This window comes from Pungitius pungitius, chromosome 5 (genome assembly GCF_949316345.1).
Source record: "Pungitius pungitius chromosome 5, fPunPun2.1, whole genome shotgun sequence".
NCBI lineage: Eukaryota > Metazoa > Chordata > Actinopteri > Perciformes > Gasterosteidae > Pungitius > Pungitius pungitius.
The window spans coordinates 20,495,335-20,510,015 of record NC_084904.1 but is presented as its reverse complement, the minus strand read 5'-3'; the positions used below and the strand labels follow the sequence as shown (position 1 = coordinate 20,510,015).

At 46.0% G+C, this 14,681-nt stretch overlaps 1 protein-coding gene across 1 annotated transcript in view; it reads left to right on the top strand.

Moving 5' to 3' along the window:
• kcnt1b (potassium sodium-activated channel subfamily T member 1b) overlaps positions 1-11,391 on the top strand; it is a 40,467-nt gene extending 29,076 nt beyond the window's left edge. The window contains 16 exon segments of the mRNA XM_037481565.2: positions 68-176; positions 1,073-1,222; positions 1,318-1,553; positions 2,299-2,512; positions 3,290-3,395; positions 3,503-3,675; positions 4,163-4,234; positions 5,292-5,426; positions 5,635-5,746; positions 6,125-6,226; positions 6,330-6,413; positions 6,502-6,630; positions 6,983-7,280; positions 8,526-8,588; positions 11,039-11,123; positions 11,249-11,391. Coding sequence (XP_037337462.2) covers positions 68-176; positions 1,073-1,222; positions 1,318-1,553; positions 2,299-2,512; positions 3,290-3,395; positions 3,503-3,675; positions 4,163-4,234; positions 5,292-5,426; positions 5,635-5,746; positions 6,125-6,226; positions 6,330-6,413; positions 6,502-6,630; positions 6,983-7,280; positions 8,526-8,588; positions 11,039-11,123; positions 11,249-11,372 — 2,192 coding nt within the window. The 3' untranslated portion in view covers positions 11,373-11,391.
• The last annotated feature ends 3,290 nt before the right edge of the window (positions 11,392-14,681 follow it).

The following is a 14,681-nucleotide window of genomic DNA, read 5'->3' as shown; positions in this document are numbered from 1 at the left end:
CCCATCCCTGTCGGTGCAGCACCGCCTCCGTCTTACACGCCGTGTCGTTGCAATCCCTTTCAATCAGATCACGTGGTATGTGAAGAAGAGTTCAAGTACGCCATGTTGGCGCTGAACTGCGTGTGTCCCGCCACGTCCACCTTAGTCACACTGCTGGTCCACACCTCCAGAGGACAGTGAGTAGATGCCACTATTTCTCGCCGACGAGGGCAGTTGACCTTTGTGGGATTTACTGTGCCGTCTGCTTTCTATCGCTGTGTGAGTGTAAAAAAAAAAGGACAGGTTTGTGATCTTGGGCAGTACAAATTCAGTTGAGTTATCGTTCTGGACCTGCAACTTTCTCACGGTGATGGACTGTGCTTTAGTTTGAACGTTATAGTGCTCTTACAGTCCCAAGTAATCAAATAGTTTGGATTATTTAACATACACTCTTGCTTCTTGCCTCGAGTTAGACGCAGAGATTGGTATCAATTCAAATATCCGCCCATTAAATGAGATGCTTAGCTCCCCCCCCCCCCCCCCCGTTACGAGATGCTATGCTAAGCTAAGCTAAGTCTCCTGTTGTCAATACTTTCAACCCTCCTCCTGTTGTAGCGTTAACGTCTAATCTTTCTTGATTGATTTAATTCCACTTGATGATATGATAGCAGTCGTCAAGGTGAGAAACTGATTTTTTTTAGTTATTCAGACTGTAGCTGCAGCGCAGTCACCACCGGTGTTTTTCATATTCTTTTCAAGGTGCCACTAAATCTTCATTGCCGACGACAGCAGCTCATCTATTTTAATTTCCAATATGGAAAACCTGCACTGACTTGGGGCTGTGAAGGTGACATGACTGGGAATAGACCCAGTTTGTAATTCGAATGTCATCACATCGATTAAAAGTCATGAAGAATGTGAATGGCCTGAATGAAAATGACCTCGCGGCCTTTTCCATTTTTCTTCATAATTACATTCAACTAACTTTTGTGTCCTTATGTTATGAACAGTATATTTAAAACAATATGGCTCTAAGTTTAGCGGTCATGTTACTGACCTCTTTTCTAAGTGGCACCTCTGACATGTGTCTCAGGGAGGGGCAGCTGTCCCCGGAGCAGTGGCAGCGGATTTATGGACGCTGCTCTGGAAACGAGGTCTACCACATCCGCTTGTGTGACAGCAAGTTTTTTGGGGAGTACGACGGAAAGAGCTTCACCTACGCCTCCTTCCACGCCCACAAGAAGTTAGTCCAACTTTCGGGCGGGTTTCACATCTCAGCTCGGCTAAATCACAGCAGTATGCAATGAACACCGCATCACCCCCCCCTCTACCTGCAAGGTACGGTGTGTGTCTGATCGGAGTGAAGCGGGAGGACAACAAGAGCATCCTCCTCAACCCGGGCCCCCGCCACATCATGGCCCCCGCGGACACCTGCTACTACATCAACATCACCAAGGAGGAGAACTCGGCCTTCATCTTCAAGGAGGAGGAGAAGCACAACAAGGGCCTGTCGGTCAGCGGCCTCTACGACGCCCCCTGCAGGCTGCCCGTGCACAGCATCATCGCCAGCATGGGTGAGGCGAGTCGGTGGGGGGGGGTTCATTGGTCCTGCAGACAGTTTGAAGGGGGGAAGCGGAGGCTCTGGTGCTGATGCTTGCAGACTCTGGCTGCCTCGGTGACGCTGTTTGCTTTCTGCTGACTGCATCGCATGACTTCCTCTTTTTTCTCACATGCGTTTTTTTCTTTCTTGGCTGACATTATTGTGTTGTGCTTTTTCTTTGACCTGTGAAAGTTGATCAGGCCACTGCATATGGTAAGTTTTGCGCATGATGCATCACTTTTTTCTTACACGTATTTAGCGCTCCTTCCAATTTTAAGGAGTACAAACTGTACAGTATGTTATACACAGTGAGAATTCATGACATGACGGATTTTTAAGATCTTGTTAAAAAAAGATGTATAAATGTGTATTGTACATACAGTAAATATACATTTGATATATCTGATTATTGTTCATATATCAAATCTGATATGCCTGATATATGTACTGTGCTTGTGTCATCAAGTATCTGATACATCTGTTGTATCTGATATGCGCAATATGCATACATCATAAAGCCAGTTTGATGTATATTAGAGATATATTTACTGACAAACATACAATTTAAATACGGTTTGTATTTTGATGAAACTTTATTACATGATTACATCTCAGGAGGACTGTGAGTGACGGATATTCAGAAGCTAAACCTAGTAATAAAGTCTGACAATTTGGTCTAAACAAGACATTGCGGTAAAAGTGTGTCACATGCTTTCCAGGCACGGTGGCCATCGACCTCCAGAACCCGGATCCGCCCGAGGAGAGCGGCAAGCTGACGCTGCCGACGGAGAACGGCTCCGGCAGCCGCCGGCCGAGCATCGCGCCCGTCCTGGAGATCGCCGACTCCTCCGCCATCCTGCCCTGCGACCTCCTCAGCGACCAATCGGAGGACGAGACCAACCAGTCCGACGACGAGGGCTCCGTGGGGTCCGAGTGAGTGCTGCTCCAAAGACAAAATAGGCGTTCATGGCGTTCATACGTCCCGACGGAGGTCACCTGTCCTCCGCTCCACCGCCTCTCAGTGGTTGTAGGACACGGAGATTGATGGGGTTTGAAATGAGGCACGTGATCTGGGCGTCGTGGGTTCATTCGGCGGAGATGACGTAGGAGGCGAGCACCTGTCATCGGGCCTTGTGAAGTTGGGCCAAACCTCAGAGCCGCGCGAAACTAGTCTTTTTTTTTTTCTTCTTTTGAGAAGTTGTCCACCAGTAAGTCGGGTGGACGGAGGCTACTGCGTTGTCTGAGCCGCCGAAGGTGCCACAGCGCCCCCCAGTGGTGAGCAGGTGTGCGCATCCATGAACAAAGTCCGGATCGCTTTTATTTGTAGACTGCAGGGCGCCATCCATCTGATTAAGGTAATTGCTGCTGGCGTTTTACAATTCAGGGCTCACAAAAACTAAATGAGACATTAAAACAAAACAAAAAATCAAATTAAACAGAATACAAAAAACATTGCTGGTTTGGTTTCCATTGAGCTGGAATTAATCCTTTAGTCATTTAAGGGGGAACTGATTTAAGCAATAAATGAAAGGATGGAAACGTGATGTTTAGTAAGAATTAATAATGAAGAAGGATTCAAGGACAATAAAAAGAAAATAGCAACTTGACTGGTTGACACAAGCACGAGGTGTTAATTCTCATTACTCCAGTTCCTTGATGTTATTACAATGTGGCTCAAGTTTGGTGAATTCTTGTTTTGTTTTTCCCCAGTTTTGTGAAGGGTTACCCTCCCAACTCGCCCTACATCGGCAGCTCTCCCACCCTGTGCCACCTCTTGCCCCAGAAGGCTCCATTCTGCTGCCTTCGCCTCGACAAGGTGAGTCCACCCGCCGACAGAAGGGGACAGAAACGCAATCTGTTGGGTAAAAACTAAACTCAAACCCGGGGTCGCTTCCCCTCTTGGAATCCCTGCTCCGGCTCCAGGGCTGCACGCACAGCAGCTTTGTGGACGCCAAGGCGTACGGCTTCAAGAACAAGCTGATCATCGTCTCTGCGGAGACGGCGGGAAACGGCCTCTACAACTTCATCGTGCCGCTGCGTGCGTACTATCGGCCCCGGAAGGAGCTCAACCCCATCGTGCTGCTGCTGGACTACCAGTAAGACTGCAACCTGCCGCAGAGATGTTTAACCCTTTCAGAACTTCCAAAAACTGAAGAGTTAGTTGTCTTGTACAGAGGCCTCAAACACATGCATTAGCTATACCTAAAAGATAATGTAGATGCAACACTATAAAGATGGTACAACTGTACCTTCATGTTGATAAAGGTTCAGTTCAACTGTAACATTTGATTACAATTTGGTATTAGTTCTAATGCGCACACGCAAGAGCCATGAAGAGCTGTGTGACGACCTCTGCGGTTACCATGGCAACCGCTTCAATCCTCTCGTCCAATTTAGGAATGTAGATGCATGTTTCCAAATGAATCCGGTTGGAATGGTCCCCCCACTGCCGTCATCAACGAGCTAATTTCAGGAAATTGCCACAGCATCGTCATAATGTGTGGGGGGGTTGGAGGGGGTGGGGGGGTTCACAGAGATAATTAGTCTGGGGGGCTCGTTAACGATGTTTCCGGTTTCCTGCAGGCCGGACAACCACTTCTTAGAGGCCATTTGCTGCTTTCCGATGGTCTACTTCATGGCGGGCACAATCGATAAGTATGTGTTTGGATTAACGTGTAAACATATAAAAAGCTCTTCTCTGGATTAATGGGTTTAATGTAGAACTCTTTAGTTCCAACACGGAGCGAGCACTGCGGCACCTTATTCCCACTTGATCATCATCACTTGGTGATTAAATAGGCCACGTTGGACCCTTTTGAGCTCTTAAGCGATCTTACCTAATTACTATTTTAATAATGTGCTGTTTTGGTTGCTAGGCAACGTCTGCTATCCATAAAAAGCGATGTCTGCACACATGGGAAATGTTAGCAAATGATTTAACAGTTACGTTTAATATATCATTCCCATTCACATACAGAACCAGTGCCATTTGTTAATTGAGTTATTTAATGATTCAAGATACACAAGAGCTTTTTATAGAGGTGCATATTAAGTAAAGACTTACCTCCGGAGCAGGTTAGTGTGTCATAACAATTTACATCAAATTAACTTTAGAATGCCCTAATGAAAATCATGATGTAATAGTATAGTGTGCCATAAAAAGTTGAATTTATAAATCATGATATATGTCATTAAAAATGTTATATATTATAAAAAGCAAATAGCGATACTTCATTGTTTCATTTAGAATTTCAATTTAATTTGGCATTTACTAAATTCATAGCCATAAGAGATTTTCAAAGAGGTATGTTATGCTTTTATGGAATCTCACCCCCTTCATCTATATGTTTAAATAAATGCCAAAAGAGCCATTGTAGAGTTTGGCATTTGTTTTCAAATCACATTTTCATGGCATAGTATGTCATACAAGTATAGCACACTATGTCACATGAAATAAGGTGTTAATAAAAGTCTTGAATGTACTATCTATCATTACATCATTAAATGTCAGAAATCCATGAAAACGGTTGAGTTTATTATTTCAAATAAAATGTCATAAAAGCCAATAGTACACTGTATGCTGTTAAAATTAGTTTTCAACACTCATAGCCTAGTATCTCATAGTAAAGTTAAACAATCATAGTTTAAAAATGTCTCTAAAGTAGTGTGTAAATCTCCATACATGAACGCTGTCTCTTTGTGAATGGACCAGCTTGGACAACCTGCTTCAGTGCGGCATCATTTACGCCGACAACCTGGTGGTGGTGGACAAGGAGAGCACGATGAGCGCCGAGGAGGACTACATGGCGGACGCCAAGACCATCGTCAACGTCCAGACTATGTTCAGGTAAGCCGGGCCGGGCCGGGCGCCTCGGAGGAGACGACAGAGCGTGCGTCGCCCTCCTCTGTTGCGAGGTCCATTTAACAGACCAAATTAAAAGCATCCATCACTGCCACGCGGGGTCCCCCCCCCCTCTCCCCTCAGCAGAAATCATTTTCTTCACCTTCACTAACCCTCTCCCTCCTTTTATCCCCCCCCCCCCTCACTGTCTCAGGTTGTTCCCCAGCCTCAGCATCATCACGGAGCTCACGCATCCCTCCAACATGAGGTTCATGCAGTTCCGAGCCAAGGACTGCTACTCGCTCGCTCTCTCCAAGCTGGAGAAGGTGAGCCTTTGAGACCCGAGAACCCCCGTCATGACACCCCCCCCCCCCCCCCCCACGTGGGAAACTCTGTGGTCCATCCAGACTTTTTCAAAAAGCTGCATCATGGAGGATTTTTAGCGCTACTGTTGCAACATTTTACTGTTTTATTTCTGAAGTTTAACTCCATCAATCCTCACAAATTCCCTCTTTAAGATGTTAATCAACTGAAGAAATGTTCTGATGTTATTCAATATGTTATTTTTTGTGTCTTATGCGGTAAACATACCATTTTTCTCTCCCCCCCCCATGTGTTTTCATCACTGAAATTGATCATTTAGATATAATTCACCATCCCCGAAACTAGAAACAGGAACTTGTTTCTTGTACCACTCTGTCCAGGTGGAGCGGGACAAGGGCTCCAACCTGGCCTTCATGTTCCGCCTCCCGTTTGCCGCGGGCCGGGTGTTCAGCATCAGCATGTTGGACACGCTGCTTTACCAGGTGGGACAACCGAGCACACACACACACACACACACACACACACAGACACAGGGTGTCTGACCCACTTCTCTGTGTGTGTGTGTGTGTGTGTGTTCCCCCGCAGTCGTTCGTCAAGGACTACATGATCGGCATCGCCAGGCTGCTCCTCGGCCTGGACACCACGCCGGGCTCCGGCTACCTGTGTGCTGTGAGTGCGAAGCTTTGTGTTGCCGGGCCTTCCGGAGCGTCTCCTTCATCGGGGGGGGGTGTGTGTGTGTGTTCTCTGTTCCTCTCAGATGAAGATCACAGAAGAGGACCTGTGGATCAGGACCTACGGCAGACTCTTCCAGAAGCTCTGCTCCTCCAGCGCCGAGATCCCCATCGGGATCTACCGCACCGAGTCGCACATGTTCGCCACCTCGGAGGCAAGTCCTCTGATTGGAGGCTGAGTGTCCGAGACCCGCCTTTGTGTTCTTTCGGTTCTGCGTGAATCTGACAATTCATGTGCAAAATATTTGATTATTTTCTGATGATTTTGTTTGCTTTGGATGCCTCCGTCTTTCATTGCATTTCTTTTTTGTTGTTGTTTTTGTTTGGATGCCTGTTGGTCCGTCTCTTGTTTCAGGGCAAAGACGGTAACGCACAGGTAAGATCCAATTGTGCTTGTTTATCATTTTTATATCTGCAAAACACATTTTTGCTCCTATTGTAAAAAATGCGCAGATATATCCTTAAAAAACACACACGCAGCACTCAACATTAACCATCTTTCCCCAGTCTCAGGTGTCCATAAACACGGCACAAGGCGAGGAGCCCCGGGAGCGCGGCGAGCCCTGGAAGGAGAAGGCGGCCCACCGCAACTCCAGCGCCAGCGACCAGTCGGAGCACCCGCTGCTGAGGAAGAAGAGCATGCAGTGGGCGCGGCGGCTGAGCAGGAAGAGCAACAAGCCGTCCAGCCGGGCGGAGCGCATCTCGCAGCAGAGGCTCAACCTGTACCGCCGCTCGGAGCGCCAGGAGCTGTCCGAGCTGGTCAAGAACCGCATGAAGCACCTGGGCCTTCCCACCGTGGGATACGGTGAGGGGAGCGGGCCGGGTCCGCAGATAGGACGGGGGCGTTGTGGAGGGGGGGGGGGGGTGCTCACGCGATGCATCACTTGCGGGAAAAGAGCTAAACTTGAGAGTGCAGGTGGTTACTGATGTTTGTTTTTGTTGTAATTCATAGTTATTTCGGCCTAATGAAGTGCATGAATGTGTATGACGGTGAAAGGTAACAACCTCAGCACTATAAACATGTCTTAAAAGCAGCAGAAGGAGGCCGAAATAATGAAATTGGTTGTGTTGAGCCTCAGTGGGTCAAAGCGTAAAAATCTCACCTTTTCTAAGGTTAGAAGATGTGGCGAGACGGTGCGTCATGTGACGTGTCGAGCCAAAGAAGTGTTTTCTCACGGTTCACACTGTATGTATCATGCATGTAGGTCGTGTAAAACGCCACTGACAGAAAACATGTCATTGGAAAGATCAAAGTACACCATGTCATAAAAAATATGATGCAAAAAGCACTGTATAAAACAAAGGATTTAAAGGGCACACATAAATAAATGGGTATAGTATGTCCGGTTAAAGGTCATGGAAGGTCCCTCTGATCGGGTTCAGTTGACCCTTTTGCTCCACCCACTTCAACCAGTTCAATTATTTCAGCTGCATTTGGACCAAGCTCCAACCTGTGCTCCTGTCATTGTATCTCATCCCACGACGTGCCGCTGTGGGTCTTGATCATTCAAATCACTAATGTCGCACCTCATCATCATCCTCATTAACTTTCAGAAAACCTCATTTTCTCACTTCTCCTCACACTTGTTCAAAGTCTCCCTCTGTGTGCCATCACACACCCCCCCCCCCCGACACACACACACACACACCACCTTCATGGTCACGCGTCGTGCATGTAGACGCAGGGTCACTGCACCTCAGTTTGCATTTGATCACAGGCTGGATTTCCTGCTTCACTCCTTTGCTTTTCTTTCAGTTCTTCTCTGACCCCCCCCCCCAGCATTAAGAAAAACAAAAACAGACAGAATCCGGCTCCAGACCTGCACTTAGAGCAAAGTGACCACTGCCCGGCTGCTTTGCATTGCTCTCACCTTTTCTTTTAAAGTTACTGCAAAAGAAACTGCAAATGCATTTTGCTGCCTGCCTGATCTCTTTCTTGTCCCCCCCCCTCCTCCTCCCTCCCACCCCTCTCCTCCTTTTGTGCTTTTCTTCTCACTGGTTCTTTCTCTGATTCTTTCTATCTCCCCCCCCCCCCCCCTTTGGCCTGTAGAGGATGTTTCTAATCTCACTGCGAGCGATGTCATGAATCGAGTAAATCTAGGATATTTGCAAGGTAACTTTGTGCTCTTTTACAACACATTTACAGCAATGTGAGTGGTTCCGTTGCATCTTGTGGAGGAAGGAAGTTGTCCTTTCCTCACCAGCATCCATCCAAGATTAGTGCACTGAATTTATACACAGAATCAATAGTTACCCATTTTTAGAAATGTTTTTTTTCCACTTTTGAATTATTTTTTTTAAATGTTGTTACTACAAAAGAACAAATTAGCATATTGACGTTGACAGTGAGTACCGTTGTTAGAGTTGCAGGACATTTCAGAGCACCCGTATACAGAGGGGACCAGGCCGCCAGGTTAGCCCGTTGATCACAGTACGGCAACTTCACTGCATGAGTGTGTGTGTGTGTGTGTGTGTGTGTGTGTGTGTGTGTGTATATGTGTGTGTGTGTGTATATGTGTGCGTTTGTGCCAGAATCAGCGGTAGATCAACAGCCAATCTCTCGCTTCCTCTCTCCCGAATCTCTCTCTCTTCCCATGGTCTTTTCTGCATTGTTGTGACGAGCACTGCAGGGATTTGGAGGGTGGCTCGATGAAGGGTGGAGCGGAACGCATTGTGTCTGTGGATGGAAGGTTAGATGGAAGATTGGGTGGAAAATGAAGAATTTTGATTGTCTCTTTCTTCCACATTCCTGGACACCTCCACGCTTTATACCATGGCCACTAACGATAAGCGCCGTTATTATCGCCGTTCATTTCTGCAAAGCTGCTGTTGATGGATCATGCATTGATTTGGTCTCCGACCCGTCAGGCAAGTTTTTGTTGTTGCAATGTCTTTGTAGTCCAGCACATTGGAATATGAATTACAGATATACAGATTACAGATGAATTACAGGCTATAAAGAGACTGCCGAGAGGTTTAATTGGACGACAAAACGAGGATCTTTAGGCAAGTGACTCAGTTCGATGGAGCCCAGCAGGAGAATAAGAGGAAATCTTAAATGAGCCGGTTAAAAGTCCATTTGATTCGTCTGGACTACAAAAAGAGATTTTCTTTGCCAAACAAAGAGCAGATAAAGAAGTCTGTTTTGTTCCTGTGGCCACGGTATAATCCATATCTAATACACCGAGTAGTCTATCATAAAGTGTGTATTTAGAGGAGTAGACCAATTGTTACCATCACCCCCCCCCCCCAGTAGGAGGTGACGTAGCAGCAGGTCGACCACTCTCACACTCCCAACGCGTTCCGCTTCACTCGGCCCGGTTTGGAGTCGCTCTGCGTTTGGTCCAGTCTGACGGGTGCTGGAGCATGTCCCTCTGAGGGTGTGTGTGCGCGTGTGTGCGTGATTGTGACCGTGGGGGCGGCTGAGTGTCGTCAGTTGGCATGGCAACCTGCCGCCTTTTGGTCCAGTGTGGAATGCGCAGGAGTTTTTGAATGCGTCGGGGATGGAGCTGTCGCGTAGCCACGGACGCTGTCTGCATGTTGCTGCCGCACGGGGGGGGCTGGTGGTGGGGGGGTTTGGGGGGCGGCGTGTGTCAGTCAGCGGGCAGCATGGGCCTCCGTTTGTTCCACAAAGTGCCCTGTCAGTAACGGTCAGCACCTTCTCTCTCTCCCACCCCGCCTGGCTTTATAAAGGGCCACAAGCAGGTGGGTTGTCATGGAGACACATGTGCCCTCCTTTCACTTCCTCCGCCCATCACGTAAAACAAGTAGGAGCCGCCGCCAGAGAGCACCTGACGCACACACTGACATAAGGACACCCAGTATTGTGACTCATCGGGGGGAGGGATTGATTCCTGATTGATTGATACCTCCATAGTGCCAAACGGTTTGCTTGGTTAGCTTAAGTATTTATTGGGAAAGCAATCGGGGGGAGGGATTGATTCCTGATTGATTGATACCTCCATAGTGCCAAACGGTTTGCTTGGTTAGCTTAAGTATTTATTGGGAAAGCAATAAAAGAATATTGTTGCAACTGTTAGTGTGTGTGTGTGTGTGTGTGTGTGTGTGTGTAAAGGTATATAATGCGGAAACAATTTACAGGAAACCATTAATAGAAGGCTGAAAGTAATAGAGTGCATAAAGTAGTTCATTTTGTTTTAGATAAAGGAGGATAAAACATTTTATAAATAAACATTTTACATCGCATTCATTTTTATAAATTTGATATTTAGTTTATTTAAAATGTGTTATCAATAAAAAACAATGATAGCTAAATGACTTGAGGACTGTTCTGCTAATAGTTTGAACCTCTAAATATCCAGAACACAATCGGCTTCATAAATCCATTATAAATTCCTAAATTGGATTTGGTAAATGCAACTATTAGTTTACTAAATTCTTACTTTAATAATTAAGAATGTGTTTGACTGACAGCCAGGCGAGGAAACGAGCCCCTCCTGTCCACGCCCTGAAGGTGGAAAGGAGGGGCTCGTTTCCCGGCTGCATGGCGGACGAGGGACGAGGGACGAGTCCACTGAAGGTCTCCTGTCTCTCTTCCTCCAGACGAGATGAACGACCACCAGAACACGTTGTCCTACGTCCTCATCAACCCCCCCCCGGACACCGTGCTGGAGCTCAACGACATTGTGTAAGGGTCACTTTTTCCTCTTTCTCAGACGCCCGAAAGGGGCTTTTACTTTGGTCACATTGTGCACATTCAACACGAGTCACTGAAGGCAAAAAAGGCTCCAACGAGACCTTTCGTCTCCGCAGGTACATCATCCGGTCCGACCCGCTGGCTCACATGCCGGACGACTCGCAAGGGGGGCCGGCCCCGCCCGGCTCCAGGAACCGCCAGGACTTTGGCACAGAGACGAGAGACGAGACTCACCTCTGAACCTGTCCCCCCCCCCCCCCCGACCTTCTAGGCCTCAGACGGGTGAAAGTCAACACAGTTCAAAAAAAAAAAAAAAAGAGGTCCCTCAAAGACCTTTCCCATCAAGCCGCTGCTGGAGGATGCATGAAGAGTGCCTCGCAATCAACCCCCCCCCCCCCCCCCCCGACCTCCCCCCACCCCCTCGCACACCGCCATCACGCGTCACCGGGCACAGGACACGTGGGACTTGGTGGGTGTCGCCAGACGTCTTTGGACCACGGTCAAACAGACTGATGTCCAGTCATTTCACTCAGGGGTGAAGTCGTCCTCGACTTCCTCTTTGCTCGTTTCTGCCCAAACGGGCAAAGGACTGAATCTCGATTAAATCAAGAAAAGTGCACATGTACTTTATTACAAATGTTTGGTTTTTTTGGTCTGTTTTTAATCAGAAAAGGATTTAGATATTATTTATGAGCACAAATGTGAATATATGCACAGTAGGGCCCGTTTAGCCATATTAGTATTGTCACGGTTCTTTGTTCTGCTGTTTGACAGGTTTTTTTGTGATCGTAAAAGAATTTGTTCATTCGTGTCGTTAAAATTCTTTTGGAGTTTATCAAATTAAGTCAGCTATACAGTATGTGCCATCATTTTCATTACTGTATTGATTATTTATTATCAGATATCAGCTGCAGATTTTGGTTTATCAAATATAGATTGGTAGAACATGTCTCGCTGGATATTTTAACAAAAATGTCATGTTTGCCAAAAAACACATTCCGCATTACTTGTCTTATTTTTTATTAGATTTTCATCCGAATAATCATGATTGATTGGCATTTTATATTTGCAAAGATAAATGGAAAAACAGTCAGCTGGGATCCAACCAGATTTAAAGGAATTGCTTGAAATTGTGGGAAATAAGCATATTTGCCATCTTGCAGTGAGTTTCCTGAGAAGCTTGACACTGGCCTCACAGCACAGCATAAACATCCAGCTAATGGATGGGGGGGGGGGGCGGCGGCGGCGTCTTGCAGCACCCCTAGTTGATCACACCTGTGCAAGATGCTAACAACAGGCAGATTGCTATTCCTTACAGCGTTTATGCTAACTAGCAGTCCTTCAATCTTCTGACTTTACTCTGAACTGTCAAACTATTCTGACGTAGAAGTCCAGGATTTTTAATAGATTTTCTCTGTAACTTTAACCCATTTTAAGCTGCTGTTAAACATTTTCATATTGTCCACTTGAGCTGAAACGCAGTGCTCTGCCCCCCCCCCCCCGTGCAAGATCACACCTTGTGTACAAGCCAGTGTCAGCGTGCAGTATTTCTCCTTCAGTAAGAAACTTTTTTTTTTTTAGTTTGGGTCTCTTCTGTCTGACGAAAGTAAAGAGGGACTTGAACATTTTTTTTGCACTAAGCTCTTTGGGGGAGGTGTAGAGCGTAAAAAGCACGACCCTTTAATCCCTTCAGCACAGGGGACAGCGTTCAACTAGTCCTGTGAAGACGAGTCCAACGCGCAGATACGTCACGCTGGCAGGTGTTATTTATTTGTTGAAGAGATGGTTGGACTCTAGTGGGTTTTTTGGGGCAAAAAGTGGCAGAACTTCACTGGTGGTCTTTGCTCAGCGGCCCACCAGAAGCATCCGTTTACAGGGCAGCAGAGCTGACGGAGTAAAAGCGTGAGGGACCCCGATGGAAGATCTCATCACGCCACAAAGAGCTCGCGCAGAGCGTCAATACTCACAATATCACCAATGGCATGTTAACTCTAAACAGCATGTTTTGATATACGAGCTTGCCACAAACGATACATTTAGGGGGACGTCCTGTGGCCGGAGAAACCCATCATCAAGTCAACTGCTTGCGAGTTGGGCCCATTATTTGATACTGTGTATTTATATGAATGGAACATGCATGTTGTGCCCAGGTGTTATCAAAAGCCTATGTATTCTGTTTACCTCCACTTTATGTTTTTAAGTTATTATCAAAAAGGGGTTGATCCATTTTGTACTATTTCTTATGAGGCGCGGGTGTTACTTCTCGACGTGTGAACAGATGAACAAATAAATGCTGCATGCAGCCAGATACTAGAAATGAAGACTTTTTATTTTTTTTATCACAGATAAACGGTGGCGTGGTGCGGCGCTCGTCGAAGTGTCCCTAACCCAAGACACCCAACCCCTAATTGCTCCCCAGGCAATAAATAAACCATGGGGTTAAAATATAATGTAATTGAACAATCAATACTTTCAGTCCTGCCTACAATCCTCCTGATTGGCCGAGCTCCATCGCTGACATCCTGTCATCAGTTGAAAAGATTCAGCGTGACTGCATGGAGTCAAACTCTGCATAGCTTTTTGTGACAATAAATGGAATAAAATGAGTCCTAAAAAATGGAAGAACGTTAATGTTAACATTAGAATTTATTTAAAAAAAATCCAAAGAATTTATCAAACTGCAACAGCAATATTATGGATTGAAAAAAAACTTCTACATTAACCAAGGAAAAACTACCATTACCGAATGGACTTAAAGTTCCAGACCCCATTCACCACGCACACAATATTTAATGTTCTCCTCAAACTCTCGCTGAACTAAAATAATACTAAATTAAAGATGTAATTACTAGGGCCGGGACTCGATTAAAAATATTAATTAATTAATTAGAGGCTTTATAATTAATTAATCGAAATTAATCGCATTTTAATTGCATAAATATTTGACCTGTGTGGGTTGGGTGTGGGTCCTTGTACTCTGAGTTGGGCTAAGGTCCACGCTAGCTGCTAATTGTTTTGCGTTGAGGTGATACTTGAGGCTCGATGTGAATTCCTTGTTGCATAGCGTGCACACAACCACGCTCTTATCGACGCTTCCATCCGTGTTTATTATAATAAGATTTCCCATTCACGGGGCCACCCGACGCGGTCTCGTCAGCTTCTTCGTTCATGATCACTGTGGTTTGTTGTTGTCTGAAGTCATGAACGCTAGTTGGTGCTCCAGTATAATCGGTCCTCCGAAACTCATCCAGTGAGAAACGTTCCGCGGTGCAAAAAATAAGTGTAAAAATGCGTAAAAAATGTTTAATGTGTTATTTTTTGTTTAATTAATTAATCTTAATTCACATTGTAATTAATTAATCGTAATTAACGCGCTAAAGTCCCGGCCCTAGTTATTACATAACTAGTATTAGTGGATAGAAGAGAACCATAATCATGGAGGAAAGAAAATGTGTAAGGAAATATTGTGAAAAGATTGGGGGAACTTATTGGCGAGGACTAGTGCTACTTTATGTGAATCCAACTTGACAAATGGACTCATGGTGGCGC